Source organism: Lycium ferocissimum, chromosome 10 (assembly GCF_029784015.1).
Source record: "Lycium ferocissimum isolate CSIRO_LF1 chromosome 10, AGI_CSIRO_Lferr_CH_V1, whole genome shotgun sequence".
Lineage (NCBI taxonomy): Eukaryota > Viridiplantae > Streptophyta > Magnoliopsida > Solanales > Solanaceae > Lycium > Lycium ferocissimum.
In genome coordinates this window covers 36,397,886-36,425,678 of record NC_081351.1, presented here as the reverse complement: position 1 = coordinate 36,425,678, position 27,793 = coordinate 36,397,886, and the positions used below count along the sequence as shown (strand labels likewise).

Sequence of the window (27,793 nt, the reverse complement as noted above, 5' to 3'; positions counted from 1 at the left end):
CTTGTAATGTGATGGTCGCCTCACCCGTACGCAGATGAAATGTGTGCGTCTCAGGACGCCATCTCTCTATAAGTGCAGTGATGATTGCCCAATCATATGATACACATCCTACCTCTACTACTCCCCTAAATCCACACAGGACAAAGTAGTCAAGGATGCGAGGATGCAAAGGATGACGCTTCACGTGCTTCCAAAATTCGGTATCCGCGCGGCCGTGAAAATAGGCATCCGGTCGATCCTCTCAAGGCACCATCCCACACGGACCGTGATCGATGCTTCTCCGCGTTGTTAACACATCATACACTTCGTCCCCGGATGTACGCCTACCCGTGGAAGCTCCATACCTTAGATTAAAAAAAAAAAATTAAAGTCCGAGCAAGCTATTTGGAGTAATTTACTATTAAAAAAAATTATTATTCCAATTTTAGTAGAACAAATATATCTGGCTAGATAAAGTCGACTTCCATTCGCCTTATTTAGAAATCACTGATAGTGGACCACATTAATGCTTATAAGGTATAGACAAAATAACTATCCACCCACTTAGACTTAGGTCCCATATAATAAAGCATTATCATGACATTTTAAGTATCTTTATTTTGGGCTAATGAGGCATCAATTAAATTTCACTTTTCTGACTATATAAATATCACATTAAAGGTATAACAATGCACAAAAATAATGTTGGACCGTTGATAATGTTAGCCACTTAGGAGTAGATCTTCCTAAAGCTCTTATGTAAATATCTAAGCGCACTAATTTTTAATTGGAGAAAACAAGTATTCAGTTGACCATTGAAAAGGAAACACATGTATTATCAAATAAGAGTGTCACCAAATCAGCCAAATTTTATATACCAATCCACAAAAAAATAACGAGAATATAACAACAAATTTCTTCAAAAGTGCTACTAAACAAATCGACCTTTTATATAATAATGCTTCTACTAATCATATCTTAAGTTCAAATTAAAATAACACAAATAAGACAAACATATATCTTATACGTATTAAAATAACACAAATAAAAAATAACAATTAAGATATATAAGACAAACAAATATTCTACATCTACTAGAAATATACAATTATATGAGCTAGAAAAAATACCTTAATTTAGATAGCAACAAAAAATAAGGATGAACAAGTTGCTCCAAAAATTAGACTGTAACCGCAAGGTTTTAAAAGAAAATAAATGGAGGAGAAGGAAAAGAAGAAGGAGATCAAAATTCTATGTAAGTTGAAGATGGATGAAGAGGCGGAAGAGAAGATGATAATATTTTAGGGCAACACTGAATGAGAGTCGGGGAGGGATCCGATTTTGGCAAAATTATGTTTGCAAAACGTGGATCCCTCCACGTTTTATTAAAAAATTTTTTTTTTTTTTTTTTTTTTTTCAACATTGTCTGACGAATTAAAAAAAAAAATTGGGGTATAACGTGGGCTGATCCACGTTATACCCCTTTTGGTATGTAAATTTTTGACCGCCCCCTTTTGGTTTATACCGTGTATTTTTATACCCTTTTGGCTCCGGACTCCGACCGGTGGTATCAATACATATATTGGCAAATGAGGCCAACTATGTTTTGGCTGGACCATGTTGGAAAATTATACTACCCATTTTGCATGCGTGATTATTGCCTGTTTTTTCATCCAAGTCCCGAGACATTAATGGACATCAAATTTTAATGCATGTTGAATTTGTTATTGCTGGAACTTTTCTAGAATAAATAGTTGTTTAGTCGCGGGAAAACCCTAATAATTAATTTAGTAGAATATTCATTTATTAGTTGTAGTAAAAGTCTAATATTTTAGTTTCAGGAGGAGTTTACTATTTTGTTTATGCAACTATTTAAAGCCCTATAATTAATAGAAAATAAGAGACAAATTTTTATACATATTTCCAACCTGCTAGATGCAACATTTCTTCAAAAATGTTGTTTAAAAAATAATGTTCAACTTTTGTTCTTGTAACTTTTTCCATTTTTTTCTATTGCTAAGAGATATATATAGGTGTTTGAAGGAACTGGATATTACCACTCATTTTTAATATAAAAAATACTTTAAACAACCAAAACCCCACAACTTCTAAATCATACTCTCTCTCTCTCTCCGTTTGGTATAAGGTATAAAATAATCCGGGAATAAATTTTTTTCTTTCTTAACCCACTTATATCTTTGGGATTATTTTATACCATCTTGTCAATCCCACTAAGGGATAATCCCACTATTGCATTTATTAGGACCCCAGGCTTTTTAGACTTAAGGGGAGCATTTATTAGGGGGCCTATTTTATTAAATATATTAACCTTATTAATTATAGGTAACTTTGACTAGTACGTTGTGTAGTTATTTAAAGGTAACGATATATTGGAACAAAACAATAAATCTCTGTTTATTTGCTAAAATAAACAAGTAAAAAAGGAAAATCTATTTTAGTAAAAAGGACAAGTAAAAAAAAACGCAGGAGCATATTATAACCCGTGTAAAAGATGTTCCTTGCATGTATTATGAGCCCGTTTGGATTAGCTGGAAAAGAAGTGGCTTTTAAGCATAAATGCTTAAAGTACTTTTTTAAGTCTTTGAAAGTTATTTTATAAATAAGTAGTTACGGGTTTGGATAAAAGTGCTTAAAAGGTTTTTAGAAGTAAGGTTAGTATTAGAATTAACACAAAATATAAGGAATAAAAGGGTAAAGTTGTCAGTCAAACTAAATGACTTTTAAGCAAAAAACAAAAAAAAAATGGGGTTAAGCAACTTCTTGGTTTTGACTTATTTTAAACACTTTTTAACTTAATTTAAGCTGTTTTCTATTTTTGTCAAACACTTAAATAAATTAAAAATGACTTATAAGCTGGTTTGACCAACTTATAATTCAATCCAAACGGACTCTATATTGTTACACTTACTACACATCACATATATCTCAGCGGAAACTAAACGCTTTCCCTCTTAAATTGAAGATGATGGAATTTCTGGCATGGGTGACCTTTTATGTTAAGGTAAAGTCAAGCACAGGTCATGCACAAGTTTGGTAAAAAAAAAAAAAAAAAAGGTATGCACTTGGCTACCTTTCCTTGGTCCTTTTTTAATTTTTGGTGAAATAAAATAAATACACATCTTGAACAAGGGGGAATTGAGACACACTCAAACTTTCAAACGTTGAAGTAGTTAGAAGCATTCATGAGTTGGTAGTATGGTCTGTTCTACATTTTCTGTTCTACATTTGACTTTCATGGACAATTAATATATTTGTAGGTAACTTTGGCCCACACGTTAAGGTAGTTAAGATTATATTGCCTTATGGCTATATCAAGTAAAAGTAATTTGAATTTCATAATATAGAAAACTTGTCGTCAAGATTATGTAATTATGTCAAGTAAATATTGTCAAATAAGTATCCTTTTAAGACTCATGCCAGCAGGCCAAGCTTTGATTGCGTTGATTGGATATTCCCACGTAATTTCTCTTAATGGAATCAAAGTACCATTGTCTCATGCACTAAAAACTTGAACTAGTCGTAACTTGTTCTTCAAAATTACCTAAAGATGTGGCTTAGCAATCAATGAGTGAAAACTTAGAAGATCAGAATTTAAATCTCAACAACGATAAAATTCAGCTGATTTCTATTCATTTACCTAACTTTTGATGGACAAAGTAGACCAAATACTTGTGTTAGTGATATAACATATACACATTAAAATACTCTGGTGCGCGTAAACTGACCGGAGGACACCGGTAAAAGAATTTGTTCTGCAAATTTCCTACTAGACAAATCCTTTAACGTTCATCTTATTGTATATTTGTCGCAACACTGATTAATGATGGAACTAGAAATTCATATAAAGAGATAAAAAATATACTAATGCCGCACACATGATTGAACCTGTTACCTAAGGCAATATTTGAACCTCTTTACTACTATTACACTAGAATCTTTTCTTAGATCAAAGGGATTCAGTCACTTATACATAACAATTTTCTTTTTTCAATAATTTTTTTGACGAAGGGGATTCAATTGAACCCTGGGTTTCCCTCAGCTATGCTACTGGTCCTGGACATGTTCAAAGCAATGCTACTAGAGTATTTTATCTGTGCCATTAGTTTTAACTGTTCGTTTTATATTTTGACTTGTTCAAAATGGCGTCTGCTTTCCTCGAAATTAAAGCGCTAATTATTCCTTACACAATTTAATACTAGTACTTTAACTCTAGCTATCATGAAAAAGGAGCTGAGTCCCACTTTCGTAATGAAATAATTCCAAAAGGTTAATTTTAAATTCACTTCCATTTATTTTGCAATTCATCTCGTACCTTTAATGAATAGGATCAATAAAATGGGACAACGGACCTAGAATTAGAGGTTTACTTAATAGGAAAGTGGAGTAATAAACTATATACTTTTTAAATTTTGTCTGGTCATGGTCTCATGGACTAGTAAATATGTGACTTTACCAAATGAGAAGAATTACATTTACTCTATCTTATCTTTACTCACCACAAATAAACATGAGGTAAGATGGGTTGAAGGGTGACATATTAAGCTCTCAAGTTAATGAAATTATTCGGTACAAATTGTATTTCCGGACAAGTGAATTTTAAATATCGACGGCTAGAAAAAAGAAACAAAAAAAAACTACTACCATTTTCGTGATTATGTACAAAATCTTTCATCCCTTTCAAGGATATGCGGTAAAATTAAAACAATATAAAGAAGATTAGCATTGATCCCTTGGGAAGGATAACACGCACAAATCCAAAAATGATCCAATTTCTTTTAGAAAAAAAGAAGAATAAAAGAGCAGCAGTTTTATGGAGGTTCGTAGCCTGCCTATTCTCCCTCTCAAAAAAGCAAACAAATTTTGTTGTGTATTGTGATAAAAAACCACAAGAAAAGAAACAAAAACAAAACAGTTTCTTTTTGTTTTTTTTGGACCATACGCGGTGTACGACATTGTTGACCAAACAAGGAAACTTAGTTAAATGGTGAATCACATATCTCAATCAACCATTGAACTTGGTCTGAATACGCGTTTTTCCCTAAGTTGGAAGCACATCTCTACTTTCGTATTTATGTGTCGAAGCAATTACTCTTCCTGGGATTATTTGGAATAAGGAAGGACAACAGTCAACGCAAGAAATAAATGGAATATAAATACTTTATTCTGTAAGGACTTATTCACAAGAGAATCAGAATTTTTACTAAAAAGGTTCAAAATATAAAAAAACAAACATACGAAAAAGTCAAAGGAATTCAATATCTAGTATATATATACATAAAAATAATTTTAACTATTTATAAAAAGTGTATTTTTTCCGTCGAAGGGGATTTGGATGAACAACCTCGGCCCTATATGGTTCCGACCCTGTTCACAAGTAAAGAAGGAAAGAAGCACCACATCAAATGTGGCAGGATGGGTGAGATGTTCAACCCGTAATTAGAAAGTTATCTCACAACAACAACAACATACTCGGTGAAACTCCATGAGTGGGGTCTGAAGAGGACGGTGTGTATGTAGCCTTACTCCTATCTTGTGAAGATAGAAAGGTTGTCTCCGACAGAAGAATATCTCACGCGTCATGAAATATTTTTCTTGGTAGGGATCGCTTACACATCGTGAGTCAGTATTAGTCAGTTTGATGAATATCGTACCTTTTTATGGTACGAATTTAAATTAATCGGACTAATAAATGTCAAATATCAAATGGTTTCGGAAAGGAGGAAACAAAAAAACACGAAGAATTGGAATACGGACAGGCGGGGATCTAGAGGGTCGGCAACGATTGATATATACTTATTCGCACTCGGATAGGAGTTTACACTAAACCATGTAAATTTACTATAGTTAAGTGATTTAGTGAGGTGAATAATGTATGTTCATTAATCAATGGAAAGTGCTAAAATTTTATGTGCAAACACATGTTATGCATCTATTTGTTAGGTGCAAACATCAAGTGCAATAATTTTTAACGTCATACGTTCACTTGAGTTCAATAATTTTTATCCAGACCTTATATATATTCACTAAATATCTATAAATATTTATCTAAAAACCCAATTAATATTGTTAATAGTAACTTGATGTCGTTATAGAACTTCATAAACTACAAATTCTGTATCTGAACCGCATTGCGATAAATTTATTGTAGAGAACAATAAAAAGAAGATCTGTCATAAACAATTTTTGATACACAACAAATAATGTTTAACCCAGAATTATTTCAAGAAAATAAGAAGAGATAAGATTAAATGAAATCACAATCAAACCGTTTATTCCGGCCAAAAAGTACTGAAATGCGAATTTGAAATTAAAAAGGAATCTGAGATGTGAAAGGACGTTGGGCCATGTTCTAGCCCCAATTCACGAATTTTAGTACACGTTTACAGCCTTTGTACTTTAATTTTCTTTTCCTTTACTCTCATCCCACAATATAACAGCTGTCCCCTCGCCTGTCTTGTTTTCCAAAAAGGTTCGGTCTCTGAATGTGACTGACACAAACATACTTTTAAAAGTAAAGATTATTACAATTGAAGCAAGAAATGAAAAACGTTAATATAATGATTTAAAGTTAATCTGATAGAAAACACATTATGTCACAAATTTAAACGTCAAATACAGATTTCAATTATTAATAATTGCAAAAGTTTGATATAATCGTTTTATTGATGGATTGTTGTAAAAAGAGGGAACATTTTTAAATAGAAAACAATCTTATTATCATTTTTTTTTTAGCTTCAACATTAAACCTGTGATTTTTGTGAACAATTCTTCATGACGATTGCAATTCATAATGCCTATGTTTCCTGTTCCAAAACCATTCTCCCTTTGTTTTAACTCACTTTTCCCTCCTAATAATTGTAGTGTTCGGGCCAATTACGTGCATCTTAACTAATTATAAGGTGTCATTTATCTTCAATCATCATAGATATATATCGAGTAACTCTGTTGATCACCTAGATTTAAACAAATAAAAAAGAATGTACTTAGTTTTTTTGTGAGATTCAAACCTATTTTCAACCATTTCATTGACCAAATAAGACACACTCTTGATTGTAATTCACCACTCATAATGTAACTTTATGTGACACCTGACAAATTTAGTTCAATACTAAAATCTGACATGTTAATTGAATTTGGAAAAGGGAAAGCTTTTCTCAAACTCGTCTAACTTACCCTGACCATCGTCGAATTGTAAAATGCTTAATTAATTTTTACTTAAAGTTTATGCTAATAATTAACTTGCAGTAATCAGCAAGCACTAATCTCCACTTCACATGAATCGATGATCTGTAATTTTCCGTTGGAAGTCATCACCTTTTTAAGTGTTTTTTGGGGAATAAATGGTTATTTGGTCATTTATAAACTTTTTTATTTTATTTTATGACTTTTTTACAAGCGATCTTCATTTTTTACACATAAGAGATCTAGAAAAGTCATTTTTATAGCCACACAAAATAGTTCTAGTTTAGAAAAGATCTCTAGTTTAGAAACAAATTAACTTTATGAGATGATTTACAGCCACACAAATATCTAAGGCTTATTTTGGATCACATATTTCAAAAGTCTTTCTTTATTTCTTAAATGTTGTGTCAAATTAAAAAAAGAATAATCTTTTTGGGACGAAGGGAGTACTACTTCGGATAAATATAACTAAATAAATTTTTTGAAGTAATTTGATTAGTGTTGAAGTTCTTAATATTGACTATTATTAGTACTGCAACTCTGCATCCCACCGTTTGTGGTCCCACCAATCAGGTGGCCAACACAAAAACAAAGTTTTTAATTCGACCTTAGAACGTGCCAATCATAACGGTAACCATAATTGATGCTAAATAATACTTTAAATGATCAAACGGTCCATGGAACCTCATCGTTTCGCAAAACTTTGAACACCTGTACGCTCCTGATTTATTGACACGGAAAGAAAAGCCGTAACCAGACTAAAATTCTACTTTCAATTTTTCTTTAGGGATAATAGCAGTTTTGGTCCCTCAAAATTATAGGTATATATTCTGATTTTGGTCCTTGTGATATTTGATGGACCCCAATTAATTTTTAGGGGCCGTTTGGTACGAAGGATAAACATAAATAGTCCTGGAATAAGAATTTAGTAATTCCTTATCTCTTATTTGGAACAAGTTATTCTAGGAGTAAAAATAGTGTTGGGATAACTTATACCTGCCATAGGGTGGAATAAGTTATCTCAAGATAAGTTATCCCGGGATAAGGAAGAAACCTCTTCTTTTTAGAAATTATCCAATGTATAATACTTTTAGTCCAAATACCAAACAGTCAATAAAAAATAATAATAACTAATCCTAGCATAACTTATCCCAGCGTAATTAATCCCAGCATAACTTATTCCAGTGTAATTTGTTTTTGAACCAAACGACGCCTTAATTAATTGAAATATGTGTTTTTAGTCCTTTTATATAAGAACTACAATATGTCCTATTTGAACTACTTTTAGAATTATATTGTCAGTAAATATGAAGTAACAATACAAACTTGACACATGAATAATTACGTTGTGGAACGACCAATAATTACGGTAAATTTATTGTAATATTCACTACCGCACATTTCAATTAATTGAAAATTAAATGTGATTAGTTAAATATCACAAGGATCAAAATTAAAATTTATCAATAATTGGAGGACCAAAAGTGCTATTATAACCCTTCCCTTTAATTTGTTCGGATTTCCCTCCTATATATACTCCATTCGCTGTGGCGTTGTTATTCGTCTCTACAACTCTTCTTCTACCAACAATACATACAGATATCAGAATACTCGCACTTTCTCTCTCTAAAAAACTGCTCAATACTCACAATACACTTCACAAAAAAGGTTAATAGAGAGAGAAAGAATGGCTTACTCAAAGATGATAGTAGCTTTTATGTTCGCTTTGATCGCTGGATGTGCGATTGCTCAAGCACCAGGAGCATCACCAGTAGCTTCACCAACAGCAACACCAGTTGCAACACCACCAACAGCAGTTGTTACACCAGCATCAGCTCCTTCAGTATCACCTCCTGCTAGTTCACCTTCAGAATCTCCAATGGGATCTCCACCAGCTCCACCAACTGCTGAGACTCCAGCATCTTCTCCTTCCGGTGTTGCTGGTGGTCCATCCATTGGCGCTAATCCTAGCGGTTCTCCAACTGGTTCCCCTAGTGGTGCTTCCTTGAACAGAGTTGCTGTTGCTGGATCTGCTTTCGTAGCGGTCTTCGCTGCATCTTTGATGTTTTAGATCTGAGTATTTGGATTTGCCGGAGAGTTGTTTATGATTTTTTTAGGTTTTTTATTTTTAGTTCATCTTACTCGTTGATGTTTATTCGTTTTGCTTTTCTTATTTTACTTTTGCCCGTTGGAGGGTGGTGACTGCGTACATGCTATTGATTTGATTTTTGCTATGGTTATTGTTTATTATTAATATTATTATTACCATTGTTATTATCATGGATTCTTTGTTTATTTATGGTGCGCTGTGACTATGGTTAATGTTTATTATTATTACCATTGTTATTGTTATTACGTATTATGGATTCTTTGTTTATTTATGGTGCAGTAAGATTTTCTTTTATATGCAGCCTCTTATATTCTCTACTTTACTTTTCCATTTCCATTAAAAATTTTACGTAAGGAATTAAGCTTATTAGTAACTAGATTAAGAGGAATTAAAGGATGTTTGACTGAGTTTATGTAGGCAAAATACCTAAAGTGCTACTAAGTCAAAAGCCGAAAGAGTCTAATTCTCAAAATAATCTTTTCAAAACTAAATCTGTACGTTTCTGTTTATTTTCTATAAGTCGTTCATCCCCTCCTTGCGAAAATAAATTTACTCGTGAACCATTCACGGTACCTTAGTTAAAGACATTAATTATTTATTTTTAATTAATAGTTTCAATCAAATATATAACTATTTACATTGGTTATTCATCATTACTTACGACTAAAGTCACTTGGAAAGCAGTAGGAAATTGCGAAGTTGAGAGGTGGAGAATGTCGTTTAGTAATGGGAGACGTGTCGAATGATTGTACTATTTGAGGAAAGAGTTGGAGTTTGAGTTGGAAAATACTGTTGTAGGTAATTGTGGGAATTTGGGAGTCACGTGGTGTGACAGCTGTTTGTAGAACCTCTTTTAGTTACAGAAGGCCATGTGCATCTGGGACGATAAAGTCGGAATCACGTTATACCTAGGAGTAAACCCTACTTCTTTAGTCGTTTTTCTTTTGTTTCTGCCAAAATGCCAGACCGTGAACTACGGCGGGATGAGACATTGGGTAGAAAAGTGGTCCCCACCCCCCCGGCCCCCTCGAAGTCTTATGACTCACATCTTGTTTTGTTAATTGACAAACGGGGTCGATCTATGTAATGTAGACACTTCGTTACTGTATTATAAAACCTTATAGTCCAGTAAAGTTTGTTTTTCGTAAACAGAAGTACTTATTGTATTAGTTAATTAATAATATGTGTAGTCACATATTAGTGAGGCGACACGTATGCAGTGAGGCGGCAGAACCGCTAGTATTGTTTGAGGCAGTGGGAGTCATAAGATTATTATGAGAGAAAGTTACATAAATGACTATATTGAGCTGTTAACAATCCGTAGCTATGTTTGTTAGGTGTATTGGCGTGTATTTGAATACACTTTTTAGTTGTATTCGTAGCTAGGTTTTAAGTATCCCCGCATGTATTTGAATATATTTGCATACACTGTTCATGCATATAAATGAAACAAACAACTTTTTTTTTTTAACCCCTCCCCTCAAAACCTCCCCTTTTGCTCCCTTGATAACTCGAATTTGCAACCTTCGGGTTGAAAGTGAAGGGCGCTTACCATCTGAGCAACCCCTCTTGTCAAACAAACAACATATAAAATAAAAAATTCAATTAATTTGGCAAACATACAGTCAAAATATGTATTCAGCCATATACATATATACATAAATACACATTCAATTGTATTCAGCTTTTACAATTCGTAAACCAAATACATTCAAATACATATATACAACTGCATATATCTACGAAATATAATTAACTTAAATAATAATTATTATTAATCATAAATACCTCTCAGAATTGGCATATTTTTCTTATTATTATTACAACAAAAGGGAACGAGGACTGGCCGCTTTAGCCATATTGGAAGGGGGAGGGCGGGGGCGCGGGGCGCGGGGGGAGGGAGGGGGTCAGATTATTACAACAAAGGCAATGGGGACTGGCTGCTTTAGCCTTAAAAAAGTAGTTCTTACTTGGTCTGCTTTCGCTTTTCTAGCCACAAATAAAGGTGGGACTGTCTATTTCATTTTAATCGTAGACTGATGGTAAAAAGTAGTGTTTCGTCTAGCACTTTTGGATCTGTATTTGAGAAATAGTGGAACTCCAAGATTGGTTTGTGTCAGCAACCTCATATTGTATCAAGTGTAAGATAATACAAGAAGCAGTATAATCACCCAGAGATCACGTGTAAGATAATACCTAAATGAAATTAGAAGTAACTATCCGTATTAAATGTGACAATAAACAGTGAGTACCACATTGCGTACCTGGATTATATGTCCTAATGATCTAAACGTACCAAGCGATCCATCCAGATATTGATGAAATTTTAGCCTTAACATGCAAAATATTTGATTGGTATTCGCTCAGCGGCCTCTGACGTTTAGTCGCAATTTGAGTCCTGAAAATATCCAATTTTTTGCCCGGATTGTCCTGTGCTGGTCTTTAATTTTTGCCCTTCGCCTAAAAAGGTGGTCGAAAATATCTCGAGGTTCTGGATTTGAATCCTGGCTTAGTTTAAAAAAAAAAAAATTTTGCAAGATAAGCTTTCGCGAAAGTTAGGACTTATAAGGCCTAACTTAGTTATGTTGTAGTTCCAAGTAAGGCCTTATAAGGCATAACTTCTGTAGTTCTAAGTTATGCCTATGACAAAAGTTATGCCAGAGAAGGGGTAAAATTATGCCTTAAGACATAACTTCTATATAGAACCTGTGCCATACGATTTTTTTTTGTTTTTAACTCTGATTGATTCTACCTAAGGCCTAACTTTTGCCCGAATATGCTCAATTTGCTACGAAATTCTGCCTTGCGAATTTTATTTTTTTATATTTTGCTGGGGTTCGAACACAGAATCTTAGGATATTTTCGGCCACTTAAAGTGCCAAAGGACAAAAATTAAAGACCACCCCCCGAATAAGGGGATTTATGCGAATGACCGTAAAAATATCAGAACTTAGGGTGTGTTGGGTACGAAAGGAAACATGTAACGCGCCATATATCGATTTAGATGAGAAATAACCTCCAAGGCGACATGTAACACCTTATATATTGATTTGGATGACAAACATTATGTTGCAAACAAAATTCTCTTCTTTATTTGATTGGAAACTTGAATCATCATAGCGAAAAAATTTAATACTATGTTTTAATATCGAACTTGATTGGACAAAACATATCGTTTGAATACTTGAAATGTTTCAATGGGCCATCACTTTGACTAGACATTCTTTGAACATAAACGTTGACACAGTCTTATTGGACCTAGATTTACTTGGCATGTTATTCATGGCTTAGATATTGGATAAATTGACACCCGAATAGCGCTTTGGGCCTAGAACCATGAAGTGGACTTATTTTGTGAATGCTCAGCTTAAATCTTGGGAAATACGGTCATCTGCCCCTCAAATTGGTGGTCTTTAATTTTTGTCCCTCGCTAAAACTATCTTTGATTTCGGATTTGAACCCCCCCGCCTCCCCCCTTCAGTCAATTTTTTTTTAAAAAAAAATCGCAACGTAGAGTTTTGCATACAAAATCTACCTCAGGCAGAGGTAGAGTTTTGCCTTCAGACAATTTTTTTTTTTTTTTTTTTACTCAGTTGAAATTTTACAAACCTCTGCCTTAAGGCCTAACTTTTGCCCGAATAGGCCTAATTTTAGGCAAAAATTAGGCCTATTCGTTAGCAGAAGCTTGCCTTGCCTGAATAGGCCTAACTTTGCCCGAATAGGCTTAACTTTGCTACAAACTTCTGCCTTGCGAATATTTTTTTAATATTTGACTGAACGGGGATTCGAACCCAAAACCCATGGGTTTTAGGCGAAAAACAAAAATTAAAGATTTCAAATTTGAGAGGCAAAAATTAAAGACTAGTGCTTTAGGAGGGCATTCCGCACAAAAAAATGAATTGGCACTGTGTCCCAACTAAGGGACCAAATTGGCATGTATTAGCCATAATTTTTTATTTTTTTTGAGTAGTTGGCACAAAATGATCATTTATCACTTTTTCGGTCAATAAAAGTAGCAACCACCCATAAACATTCTCCTAAAATCTCTCTTGCTCATTTAGAACCAGATACCTCGTCTCAACCTTTCCCTCTCTTACTCATTTTCCTAAATCTCTCCATTTTAATCCGTGAATTTCTCTAATTGACACACACAAGTCACTGCAAAGTTCTTATCTATTTTAACCATTGTATAACAAGTTCCAAGTTACATGTATACAACACATGAATATTAATTTTCATTTTTAGATACATGGTGTCTGTTTAAAATTTATGATGTCTGTTTAATTTATATCAATTTTGCAATTTGATTTGTATACACATAATGTGCACAAATACTGTTTTTTAATGCAATTGGCATTTATATACATCTATTGTATTCACATAATGTATACATATATTTCTTTGCTTAAATTGTTACAGCGGTTGGAATTAATATACATTTATTGTATACACATGCTATGTTGTATACATTGGCTAGTGTATCTGTTGTATTCACATAATGTATATAGATATTTCTTTGTTTAAATAGTTACTGCAGTTGGAATTTATATACATTATTGTATACACATGCTATGTTGTATACATTGGCAAGTGTATCTATTGTATTCACATAAGGAATTGGTCTGTATTCACCTAACACATTTGTATATATCTGTTTGAGCCGGAATTGGTATCCATTGGTATTCATTGGTCCGTATTCAACTAATAAATTGGTGTTAATTTGTCCGTATTCACCTAATAAATTGATATACATTGGTCTGTATTCATCTAATAAATTGGTATACATTTGTTTGCATTAGTGTATTCACATAATATATACAGATATTTCTTTGTTTAAATAGTTACTGCATTTGGAATTTATATGCATTATTGTATACACATGCTATGTTGTATATATTGGCAAGTGTATCGATTGTATTCACATAAGGAATTGGTCTGTATTCACCTAACAAATTTGTATACATCTGTTTGAGCCGGAATTGGTATCCATTGGTCCGTATTCACCTAATAAATTGGTATTCATTTGTCCGTATTCACCTAATAAATTGATATACATTGGTATGTATTCATCTAATAAATTGGTATACATTTGTTTGCATTAGTATCTTTATAAATTCACATTGGTATACATTTGTCCGTATTCATCTAACAAATTTGTATACATTTATTTCAATGTAGCTGCAAAAACATAAAACAAGGGAAACAAAATAATTGAATCCCTACTTTTGGGGATATTATAAAAATATGTATGACATTATATTCTTTTTTATACCCAACAATTTATTGATTTATGAATAATATCCCCAGAAGTAAAACATCTTTTTACTTCTTTCTTTTTTTTTTTTCTTTTTTTTTCTCTATATCAGATTTTCAGTTGAGATGTATTTGTTAATTGTACAATGGGAGAATATAATTCAAGGCAGTAGAATTCTTCTCAAAATAAACTACCAGTATTTTTTATTCATAATTTGGTAAAGGTATGTTACTTTATTAAAGAATATTAACTAGGCGTGATTTTAGGGGAAAAAAAGATTGTGCTCCTATTCTTTCGTACATTTGATGCAAATGTGGCTAAAGGCTGCCAATATTTTACGGCTTAAATTGCTCAACAAAACAATGGGTCAAAATTATGTCAATTAAAAAGGAGAATTGTATATACATGTCAATTCCCATCTTTACCAAATAACCAAGTGACAACTAACATGACTCGTAATTGATCTTTGTTAATACAAACGGGGTCGACCCATGTAAGTAAATACTTTCTTCGTAGAGTTACACGAAGATCATAGTGCAATAAAAGTTATTCTAGATAGAAAAAATAACGTTTATTGGACACTTTTCGGCTCTGTATCGAAAAATAGTAAGTTAAACTCCATGATTGGTTGGTATTAGCAGCCTTAATTGTATCAAGTGTAAGATATCGCTTAAGTTAAAGTATAAGAAATATTGGTATTAAATGACAATAAAAGAATATGATAAACAATTATAAGTACTATATTTTCTACATGGATTATATTTCCTAATTTTCTAATGTACGAAGCGATCCCACCAGATATTGACGAAATTTTACTCTTAACATGCCCAATATTTGATTTGTTTTCACTCAGCATTCCAATTAGTTAATTAATGATAGCGACTTGGAAGTGGAAGATTAATTACCTTCGTTCTCTGACGTTTAGCTTGGGAATGAAAGGAAATAATTTCTGGACATATCCCGGTAAAGAATTAGGAAATAATTTCTACACGGATTATAAATTTTGTAAACTATCCAACCCAAATAAACTGGTACTTGAAATGATAAGAAAAAAATTAACAAGTATAATACATTACCATAATAAGACGTTAAACATTTATTTGAGGTGTAAACAATTATTGTAATATAGCCAGTTAGGATAAATAATTACAGTTCTATTGAGTGAAAAATTATATGTTAGAAAAAAAGACAGAGAAAATAAAGATTATTTAATAGCATTATCTTCATATATTAAGAAAATGATATTTCGATATTGTATTCTCTTTTTGTTTGTATTTACAAATGGTACAATTTCACATTTTGTCCTATTCTACATTATGTTACAATATACTTTGGGTACCTAGCATATCCTACGTGGGCCATGTCCGCGAGAATTAGTTGATGCATGGAAGGTGGCGGATGATATAATAACACCATGTCTTGATTTTGCATTCTTCCCAACTTTGCCAACTGATCTGCGCAACTGTTACCTTGTCTCAAAGTGTGAATTAGAGAAATCTGAAGCTCCGACATGAGATACCTACATTCTTTTATTAGGACATGATCAGGGTGACTTTCATTGATATCTCCTACACTTAACAACATCAAGGATTCGCTCGAGTCTGTTTCGATAATAACCTTCTTCAAGTTGTGATTTTTCGCTAAGTTTAAACCGCCGAAAATACCCCACAGTTCTGGTGTAAGACTTGATGTTGCCTTCATACTAAGTTTACCATAGAATCCGCCTAGCCACCTTCCTTTATCATCTCGTGCAATGCCTCCAAATCCGGCTACTCCTGAATTGGGCATAAAGCTTCCGTCAGTGTTGATCTTGATAAATCCCGAAGGAGGAAAAGGCCAACTGATGTAGATAGGTGTGTCCCGTTGTTTGATTGTTGATTGAACATGAGTAATTCTAGTTGTATTTTCGATAACCGGAAGATGAATATTTTGTCCGGGATAATAACGCACCGCGTACAATGACATGGCTATAATTGAGAGACTAATTGGAATGGACTTTGGTTACTAAAATTGAGAAAGAAATGAAAAGAGATGAACTAGAAAATAAATTACGGGAGTAGTTACTTATAGTTTTTTATTTAACCTAAACCTTCATGGAGTAGGATTTGTTGGTTTCCTAATTTTTCCTTGATTGAGAAGGGTTAGGAAAGTTAAATAGACTCCAAAACAAAAAGAAAAAAGAGAATTTTAGAAGCATTATAATTGTATTTTGTTTTTATTTTGGTTTGTAACAAATCCTTTTCCTACACCAATTGGGACTCTTGTTTTGAAATTAATTGGACTGCAATTAATTAATACCTTTTTATTTTCTTAAAATTATTTATTTTAGACAAACTAAAAAAATCAAAAAATTACTTAAGAATGAACCAAAAGTGAAAAGTTTAAAATTAATTCGTAAATATAAATAGTATTATTTTTAAAAACATATTAACAAAAAAGAAAATCATATAAATTGATAAAATAGAGTATCACTCAAAAAGGTTTGGATGGTTATCGCTTTTCTCTATCATAATTGTAAGTTTTTATGAGTAGGTTAGTTTATTCTACAATTTCCATGCAGAGGGTCTAAAAAGTTATCTGTATTAAAAAAAGAATTTCTAACTTCTATATTTGCTCTTAACACTTTGTTGTCAAGCTTGCTACTAGTGGTTTATTCGGATATAAGAGTAGAAATATATAGAAAATTACTATATATGTTACCGATTATTACTTTCTTCAATAAGGTGCAAAGTATGGAAAAGATCCTCTGGATAATGTACACCAAAAATCTATTAAACTTGAACCCGATTCAACGTTTATATAGCCTTTCCAAATAGGTAAATGGTTGGATATATGAACCTGAAACTTGGATTAGGATCAGTTGCACTATGTGTAATTAGGTATGAGCTTTTTCTTATACTATAATAACTACATATTTACTTCCAAGTTCCAATTGAGTTCTAATTGAGCATCCTCCTCTGTTAAAAAAAAAAAAAAATTAATAGTGTTTTTTCTTAAGAAAAAATATTACTGTATTATATATTGGGGAGAAGGGAGAGGGCAACGGAGGAGAGAAAATTACAAGGTGGAAAATCGAATTCTTACAAACAAGATGAAAGTTCAGGCAGCCCACAACCAACTAAACTACTAAAATTCCTCTGTTTAATAGTTCAACTTACAGTAGTCTAGCATATAATTCTAGCCAGCTAGCTGAGAATATGTATCTTCCTGAACCATGCATAATGCATACATAAATACCTACAAGAATAAAGTTGGGGAAGTGTTTTTATTGAAATTGACCCATTTTGACCATAAATTTTGGCTCAAAATTTTGGAATAATATTTGGAGATTAGTTCATATAAATATTAGTTTGTCTAAATTGGACCATTCAAACTTCAAATTTGAAATATAGAATTTAAAGTTTGAAAATCATCTTTTAGGAGTTTTTCAAATTTTCACTCGAAAAACTTAATTATTTTTTCATGTCCAAACACAACTTCAACTTAAATATCCTTTTCAATTTTAACTTAAAATCTCAACCAACTCATGTTCAAACGCCTAATCTTATTTTCTTTTTAACATGATCTATACTGTAGTAATTACTTCACTTCTAAGTATAATTGGGAGAGAAATTTTCATGAAGAGAGTGATCATAGTAATTAAAAATAAAAGGAAACATGACAAATTCAAATTAGGAAGACAAACAGAGAACCCCAGACGAAGTTGAGGTTCTAGATTTTATGAACGGAAAAAGCTCAAATATGCCATCCAACTATGTGAAGTGACTCATTTATGTCCATCATTTACGATCGAACTATGTGAAATGACCATTTATGCCATCGAACTATATAAATGCCACTCATCAATTTGTTGACTCATTCATGTCATCTCCCATTACCAAAATGACTCATCCATGCCATTTTTCATTAACGCCGATTTTATAATACCAGATATGACATGTGGCCTCCAATTAGAGGTCTACGTCGTTTAATTAAACCAGCCCAATTTTAAATACCGAATTAATAACAAATCCGACCCATACACCTTACCCACCTACAACCATAATCTAGTTGGAGGCTACGTGTCATATCTGGTATTATAAAACCGGCGTTAATGAAAAATGGCATGGATGAGTCATTTTGGTAATTCAAGCAATATGATAAATGAGTCAAACTATCACGAGTGGTATAAATGAGTCATTTCGTCTCCGATGGCATAAATGACCATTTCCTATAGTTCGATGGCATAAATGAGCCAAACTATCGATTTGTTGAAAAAGATAAATGAACCCATTTCCGATAATGATGACATATTCGAAATTCCTTTTCCGTTTTATTAATAAAGGAAATTAACCCAACTGATACATTATTAAACCCTGCATACATGATGCATACATATTATTCATCATCATACGACTAGAAGTTCTCCAGAATGAGTGCACATAGGTCATGTAACACCAGACGTTACGCTATTGCTTCTCATGATCATTTCACATTGGCAATCAGCCTAAGATTTGAAGAGCAGTCATTGAACATTGAAGAGGTAAAATAGTATTCTCCAGGCTGGGTAAAAGTAAATGTAGTCTCCCCACTAGCATCTTGGAACAATATATTATCAGCCGACAGATCACAAGATCCATAACCCCTCAAGCTCGTTTGAACAACATTGGTGAGTGTTCCGTTGTAGACGAACACTGCATCGATTGACCTAACACGAAAAAAGGTTTTACAATTAGCTCAACAAGTATATATATTAGCCTTCGGAATTACTATTAATTTACATTGAGATAGAAATAAGAAGGCATCATGTGGAAGCTAACGAAGCGAAATTTGAACAACGACAAATCAGATATAAAGGGAAGTATACTAAAAGAGACATAATACTTTAATATAATTTGGCCAAATGTGACTTTACATATGAGAAAATTAATATAAAAGAAACTATAAAAAAAAAACTATTGAGAGAATATTCATTCCCTAAACAAGACACGTTTAACGACTATAATATTTTGGATGCTATTGTGTTGTTGTGTGAGAAGGAAAGATCTTCAATTTATCCAAAACATTTCCTACAAGAAAGGATCAGTCAAATATTAAAGAGACTTGTTCCACAAAGAAAACCTTTTTTACCAATATTTTTACTAATAATTATGATAGAAAATCAGGGCAAATTCTAACACTATATACTATTAATGCTCGATTTCAATGGAATATAAATGAAGTATATTGATGCATGAGGTGAATTACTTACAAAGGGAGTCACCAACGTGAAACTCTTTTCCATCAGTCCATGTAGATATATCAGTATTCAAGGTGCTCCAACCACGGTCGTTACCAGCTCTATATGAGCCATAAGGCGTTGCCAAGCTGGGACTGACATTAAGCATCATGCTCACAATCACAAACGAGCAAAAAAGCTTCTTAGCCATTTGTTGAAGAGAATTAAGGATATAATTTAAGGATCTATGTGAGAAGAGAATTATAATGCACTAAGCTGGGGTGAGTTCAAAAATTACTCCTATTGAGTTTGTGAATAAAAGTTCCACATGAATAGTTAATTAAAAGAAAAATAAGATATATACCAAGTGTAGGGATACTCTTATATGTTGTGATATACAATGTTTTTTGAGGGGAACCACCTGGGTTGAGTACCCAAATTAAAGGGATAATATCACACCGCGTGTTAAGAGTATTTTTGAGTTGATTTAGCCCAATAATTAGTATCAAATATTTTGGTTCAGCGGGACGAGCAAGGAGATGGTGGATATTATCTTATCATGTAATTAACGGTATATTTGGGTTGATTTAGCCCAACAACTGTGTCCTAAGTTCAAAATTTTCAGTTCAAATCTTCACGAGTTTTCTCAGAAATTAGAGATGTTACTGGTATTATATTGTGTCTTTGACCTATCGATTGAGGGGTGCTTCTTAGTGTATTTGTGGTGCGCCCAATCTTGTGGTGTATTCATTTGTATAGTGAGTAGGAGCTCTTTCTCGTTGATCAATATGCATGCGTCCGCTCTGTCTTTAAGTTCAATTTTTCAGTTCGAAACCTTAAGACGTTATACTTATGTTCAATTTCTTAATCCAAACTTCATGATTTTCAGCTTTAGTGTTTTGAAGTTTAAATTTATTTATTTATTGTTTAAATTTCATGGACACTATGTCCTTAAGTTCAAGCTGTATATAAGTTCCAAATTTCATGCTTGTGTCCAAAAGTTCTTGTTATGGTTCCAACTTTAGGACATTGGAGAATAAGAAAGAAGTAGCAGTAATAGTGTCGAATGTGTAATTTTCTTAGTTTTGGTGACTAAAACGAGGCATATATATGTTCATAAAGTGAATAGTATCTTGGCAAGTTTTCGATCTGTTAAAATTTACTTATGAAAATACCTAACATATTAAACTTGAGTGCAAGGAGCATTTTCTTTTACTGGTCCAACTAATTTCTCTAGCAAATAAAATGTGGAAATATGTAACACTTGTTCAGAATTGGGGTTTCTTATAGTAAATAAGTTGAAGTTGCCCTAAGCTGAGTTGTAACTCCAATTTTCAATTGCCAAGTTGCTCTACTTTATTTGGAATCGTACGTACTTATCTATCGATTATATAGTTTCATTAAAAATGTGAGCTGAAAGTGCTGCAACTATAATTCAATGACCAACCATGTGGACGGTCTACTAAAATACTACTCCACTAGTTATTTGCTCTGAGTTTTGAATTGATTTTTAATTTCGAGATAGAATTATTCAATGAGTAATGTAACTTATAGTATTGACGAAGACTTTAATTGTCATTTTGATATGATAGAAAATTTATTATTCGTATCGGGTAATTGAAAAATTGTTAAATATATATATAATTTGTTATAAGCTCAGCTGGTGACTTGGGATTGTTATCCAAGATCCATAAGTTATGGTGATTTATTTAGTTTCTTCGCTCCCTTCTCCTTGGAAAACCATAAAGAACAAAGAGAAAATCCGCTTTAAATACCCATTTTTTATTGACTTGAGGTGTAATATTAATTATGGTATTGGGGAAGACTTTAGTTATTGTTTTGATAAATGTGAAAATATTTACTCCTTCCATCACATATTGGCTGTCATTTCATCTATCGAGAGTCAATTTGACTAAAATTTGGAGCTAAATTAGATTAGATTAATTCAATATTTTAAAATTATAATTTAGATATTTAGAAACTATACGAAAAATACTATAGGTTGCAATTCTTCTCATATTAATATAATAAAAAAACGGAAAGATCTTTGTACCACACTTATTTTGGCCACAATGGCCCAAATGTGGGTAATTCAATAAATTCACATGGGTATCTAGGTTAAATTTAATAATTTATGCTTAGTTTATGTCATTTTTACCCTTTCCTCCCAAAATTTATTAATTCAAAATTTGCATGGATCCTCTCTCATCAATTCAATTTTGGGTTTTTTCCCAATACATTGAGAATCTCAAAAGATGCACACATACTTTTCTTTCTTAATGTCACACCCTAACCTTATTAGGGTGTGATGGGCACCCGACCCTTACCTAGGGCCGAGCGAACCCTCAGACTTTTACTGCATACAAAATCGCTCCAGACTTTTTAAATCAAATAGGATAAAATACATAGCAAAATTTTCAGAAATATTCTTTCTCGTAGCCTTCAAATCGAACAAATTTATAATCATACAAAATTCAATGCATAACACGGACCGACATATCGAGTACGACGAAGCCGCTTACGGACCGACAACCAACACCACGACATGCCGTCTGCAAAGTCTCTAACATAACTCCGGAAATCATAACAAACAAACTACGACTTGGCGACCCTCGGGAGAATGGAGCTTGCCATCCCTCGGAACATCTTCTATAGTAACTTCGACTCATGCGGGAGTACTGCGCGGCATAAACGCGACCCCGAAGACGGGGGGGGTCGGTACGGAAAATGTGCGAGCATGTAAGGCATGCAATACGGAAAACGAACCATAAGCGAAACAAACAGGACTAAAAGATGAGTACATTAGTCAAAATGCCAGACGCCTATTTCTCAGACACAAATCAGACGTACCTGTCCCATATACCAGAAGGAGTACAGAAGGTAAGTAAGTCAGTCAGAGTACTAAAATGCTTATTTTACAACTACAGATCGCATGTCCGAAGAGGTGCAGAAAATATAGAGCGCACCGGTGATGTCACACGTTGGACGGAGTGCAAACGTACAGAACGTTCAGACGAGGTCATATGTCGGACGGAATACAGAACGTACGAGAGTGCTCGATGATGTCATATATCGGACGTACGTACGCAGCTATATCGAACGGACCGTAATCGAGTTAGGCGTACTGTAGCCGTGTGGACGCATTCGTAGTCGAGTCGACGTACGAAATATACCGGACGTATCCGTGAACGAGCGGACGTACGAGATATATCGGACACATTCGTAATCAAAATCGAAGTATGGAGACATAATAGGCGAGCCTTATCAAAATCGTAGATGTAAAAGTCGACTTACAAAATCGTCATCGAGTGTCCGAATATCAAAATGCTTATTCTCGGACCACGATTATGCATAACGCATCATAAATTATTATAAGCATATGCGATAACGGATCCCGCCCCTCCGGTGAGGGACGCGGTAACGAACCGGCGATCTCTGAAGACGGGACGCGGTGAACGGTGGTTATCATATGCCATCCTCGGCCACCGTCCCCATATCATCGTATCATAATATCACATACATAAACGAGCCCCCGCCCCGCCTATGAGGGACGCGGTGAACAATGCGATGAAGAGCACGATAACGAACTCCGGCCCGGACGCGGTGAAGATACATATACGAAGATGCGCACGATAACGATCCTGGCCCGGGACGCAGTGAACAGATACATTGAGCCTTGCACGAGCAGAGTAGTGAGAAACTATATGCACATAAATCCAGACTCGATGAATACGTACACTTTTCGACATTCGAAGGCTCAGAAACGAATTTCGGGTTCTTCCAAATTAATATCGGGAGGTTATGAGCGTTTGAAATGCAGAAACCTCTTCGGACTTTTTCAGCGATCCGGGATCGTACGAGAAGAACATTAAGACTTATAGAAACACCCGTATCGTAATACTCAGTCAACGGTACTCATACCCAAATACTCGTATCGGAATACTAATATCGAGGCACTCATACCGAATACTCATATCGGAGTTATCATATCGGATTGCTTATACCGGAATACTTAGATCGGAATACTTATGTCAGAATATTCAAATCAGATCATTTGTACCGAAGCATTTATATCAGAATAGTCAAACCAGAATACTTATATCTGAGTTACCAGATACTTATATCAAATTCGGAACAATAGCCAAAGGTTTCCTTAATTATCTTACGGAAATAAGGCAAATAGAACAATACAATTAAAGCTCGGGGACTGTGGGCCCACCTCGGGTCAAGTCGGGTAACGAACATAAAAACGTGGTCATTATATGCCATTGGATCATCCTCGAAGATTTCAAGGCATTCGCTTTCATTTTCAAAAGTTACGGACGTTTGAACATTTCTTTACAATAAAGCGGAAGTTATTTAGTTCAATTCTACTGAATGAAAAAGGGATAAATATAAGCTCGGATTTCTAAGAGTAGAGTCATCCCCGAGGCTCAAATCATAGCCTATCACATCTAGGACATGCCAAGAGAAAGAAAGGGTAAGCCTTACATACCTTTTCCGCCGCTACGCCTCTCCAAATTCAAATCCCGTTTCGCCAAAATCTACAAATGGTCATGTTTACCAATTGTCAATAGTAAGACTTTTAGAATTCAAATCTTTAATTCACTATTTGTCTACAGAAATTTGGGCAGCATCTCCCCTGTAAATTCGCCGCCCCGAGATTCTATCTCGGCCAACAATACGACGTAAAATCCGAGAATGAGACTCGGCTACCGACATCAACAATGACAATACCAATAATTACTCACAATAATCCAACCCACATACTAAGCCACCCGAAACTTCTCAACTTTCCTAGAACAATATTTAACGCATTTCTTGCTTCCAAATTCATAACTTCCACAACAATACACACATTAGCAACATTATACTCATAAATAGAGAAACGACACTAGCATTATATTCGCTTCCAAATAAGCCCATAAAAATTCCAACATCAATTTAAGTTATCAAATTTCCATTTCCATCACAAATTACATAACCACATCAATTAACATACTATATAAAAGTTGTTCCATCATCTTCACACATAACACACACACACGGCCCCATGTCCAACATCACCACTTCAACCAAAATCATCGAGCTTTCATTTCCAATGTAGAGTTCATAACAACCACAACTAGAATATTACATAAAATCAACTCATCTTACTTATACTAACTACACATACACACGGCCACACATGCATATATACAAATACCATGCCAACTTCCATATTCTCATGAGTTTTATCCTTTCCTACATTCCACAACATAAGCAAAGCTTTCATAACATACAAAAGGGAATTAAATCTTACCCTTTTCCTTCAACTTCTTCACTTGGCTAGAATGCGAAAACGGCGAAACGAACGACTTATCTTCCGAAACAATTTCGCCACGTTGTAGAGGACCCTTGAATTAGTAGAAATACATGAAGAAATAAATTTTTTGGACAAGATTTCCCATAGCCAAATTTCTATGGGGTTGGCCGAATGGCCTCCCCTTTGTTTTCTCTCTTCTTTTGTTTTCTTTCTCCAAATTTTTCTTGAACAAATGTGAAGTCTTCTCCCTTATATATATATATATATATATATCTTGCAACTCATGTGAGGGGCACATGCCCTTTTTCCAAATTTCTCTAGAATTTTCTTAAACTTTATGCCAAAGATGACTTATTTTTGTCATCTTTTCTTTCCCTTTTTTTTTTCTTGTTTTGGTCACATGGCCAATATGGCCCCCTTTTGGAATGTTCATGAACCCTTTTATAAAATTCCCATTTTTCCCCTCGACTTTCCTCAATATTACCATTTCGCCCCTAGCCTTCCACATTATTTCCATTGACCATTTTTGCAATTTCTCTTTTTGCCCTTAACTTCTCACAATATCTCCATACTAATAATAGTCATAAATAATTGTTACAACGACTTGCACCTTAAAATAATTGTTGAAAATAGTCTCGCCCTTAACTTTCCACGACGACTTTAGAATTTCCAAACGTACAAAACGCGGGCTATAACATCCTCCCCTCTTTAGAACATTCGTCCCCGAATGTTCAACCGACCTATGGAGCCTTGTAGCACTTTCGGGGGTTCCTTTATAGTTGCCCTTCCTTTATATCTATTCCTTATCCTTTACCTTATTCTCCTCAAATTTTTACACGAATCCTTATTTTATGTCATAGGTTTCCTTTCGATACTTAAGAATATGGTATCCCCTTTTCGTCTAATATAATATGGTCTCCCCCCCCTTGGGGCTCCTTATATGCCAACATTCTTCTTCTCTTCAACTCGTACAACATAGCAAAATTTCTTACCATAAGTTTTCCCTTCACTTTCTGTCGATACCTCCACATATGAGATATCATACATGTTCATATACATATACACATATAATTAGTATCAACTAACCCACAAAATACTTCCAGACACTATTCAAGCCTATCCAAATTCCAAAGCCGTGACGTACTTTCTGTCTCTTCTCTAATCGCCCGTCGCGTGCTACGTGGCCTCTTATGGTTTCCAACCATCTTGTATATTCTAATTTCACTCAAGCCATTCCAGTCTTTCATTTGTCTCGCGCCTAAATCTTTGGAATTTCGATATACTTCCCGGTGGGGTCACCCATCCTCCCACCTTAGCACGCTTAACCTCAAAATTTTGGTGGGGTTCGGTGCCTTAATGCTGATATAATCGCGTTCACTTCCTCGTATTTCCCTTACTACATAATCTGGAGCCAGTCAAAGTTTCACAGATTCCGACACATGCTCGTAGCACGTCCTTTCTTGTACATTTCCTATTTTACCCTTTTTGGTCTTCCATACTACCTTTACCAATTCTTATCATTTGGAAATACGTACGCAAAGAAAATTATATCTTACATACGCATACGACTATACATCACATCCCGTGCCGAGTTCAAAACTTTCTCGTTTCAAGTAACAGAACAAATATATCCAAGCTTACTCTTATGGCCTTTCCATGTCGCCATTTACCTCCTTCCGTCGTATGTAAGGCTTACATATGGGATTTCATTTTCTTGTGATCGTTGGCTCTATCGCACGATCTATGACAAGAAAGAAGGTCAACAATCCCTAGATGCCTCCCCGTAGCCTCCCGTTTATAAATGTGGCGCGCTTCACACCATAAATGGGACTCTACCCGGACACGACTTTGCGACAACTTAACCCCACGACCTCGCTCTGATACCACTTTGTCACACCCTAACCTTATTAGGGTGTGATGGGCACCCGACCCTTACCTAGGGCCGAGCGAACCCTCAGACTTTTACTGCATACAAAATCGCTCCAGACTTTTTAAATCAAATAGGATAAAATACATAGCAAAATTTTCGAAATATTTTTTCTCGTAGCCTTCAAATCGAACAAATTTATAATCATACAAAATTTAATGCATAACACGGACCGACATATCGGCTACGACGAAGCCGCTTACGGACGTACCGACAACCAATACCCACGACGCAGCGTTCGCAAAGTCTCTAACATAACTCTTAAAATCATAACAAACAAACTCGACTTGGGCAGCCCTCGGGATAATGGAGCTTGCCATCCTGTTTCGGGAACATCTTCTATAGTAACTTCGCCTCGTATCGGGAGTACCGCGCGGCATGAAACGGCACTTCGAAGACAGGAAGTCGGTGCGGAAAAATGTACCGAGCATGTAAGGCACGAACATGTAAAAACGTAACCAATCGAAACAAATGACTAAAAGATGAGTACATTAGTCAAAATGCCGACGCTTATTTTTACACAAATCGTACGTACCGTCCCATATACCGTAAGGAGTACGAAGGTAAGTAAGTCACCGTAGTACTAAAATGCTTATTTTACAACTACGTATCGCAGTCCGAAGAGGTCACAGTGTAAAATATAGAGCGCACCGGTGATGTCACACGTTGGACGGAGTGCAAACGTACAGAACGTTCAGACGAGGTCATATGTCGGACGGAATACAGAACGTACAGAATGCTCAGATGATGTCATATATCGAACGTACGTACGAGCTATATCGTATGCACTCCGTAATCGAGTTAGGCGTACGTAGCCG

At 34.4% G+C, this 27,793-nt stretch overlaps 2 protein-coding genes and 1 non-coding gene across 3 annotated transcripts; 2 read left to right on the top strand and 1 right to left on the bottom strand.

Moving 5' to 3' along the window:
• The first annotated feature begins 4,670 nt into the window (after positions 1 to 4,670).
• Positions 4,671 to 4,775, top strand: LOC132035634 (U6 spliceosomal RNA). The gene has a single exon (XR_009409361.1). It is a non-coding gene; the product is annotated as a U6 spliceosomal RNA (small nuclear RNA).
• A 3,962-nt stretch (positions 4,776 to 8,737) lies between these two features.
• LOC132033679 (classical arabinogalactan protein 5) lies at positions 8,738 to 9,477 on the top strand. The gene has a single exon (XM_059423722.1). The coding sequence runs from the start codon at positions 8,870 to 8,872 to the stop codon at positions 9,251 to 9,253; it is 384 nt and encodes a 127-aa protein (XP_059279705.1). The 5' UTR covers positions 8,738 to 8,869; the 3' UTR covers positions 9,254 to 9,477.
• Positions 9,478 to 19,010: 9,533 nt separating this feature from the next.
• Positions 19,011 to 19,954, bottom strand: LOC132034851 (mavicyanin-like). Its single transcript, XM_059425198.1, has 2 exons — positions 19,777 to 19,954; positions 19,011 to 19,219 (listed from the first exon to the last, which is right to left on the bottom strand). The coding sequence occupies exons 1-2, from the start codon at positions 19,952 to 19,954 to the stop codon at positions 19,011 to 19,013; spliced, it is 387 nt and encodes a 128-aa protein (XP_059281181.1).
• Positions 19,955 to 27,793: the final 7,839 nt, after the last annotated feature.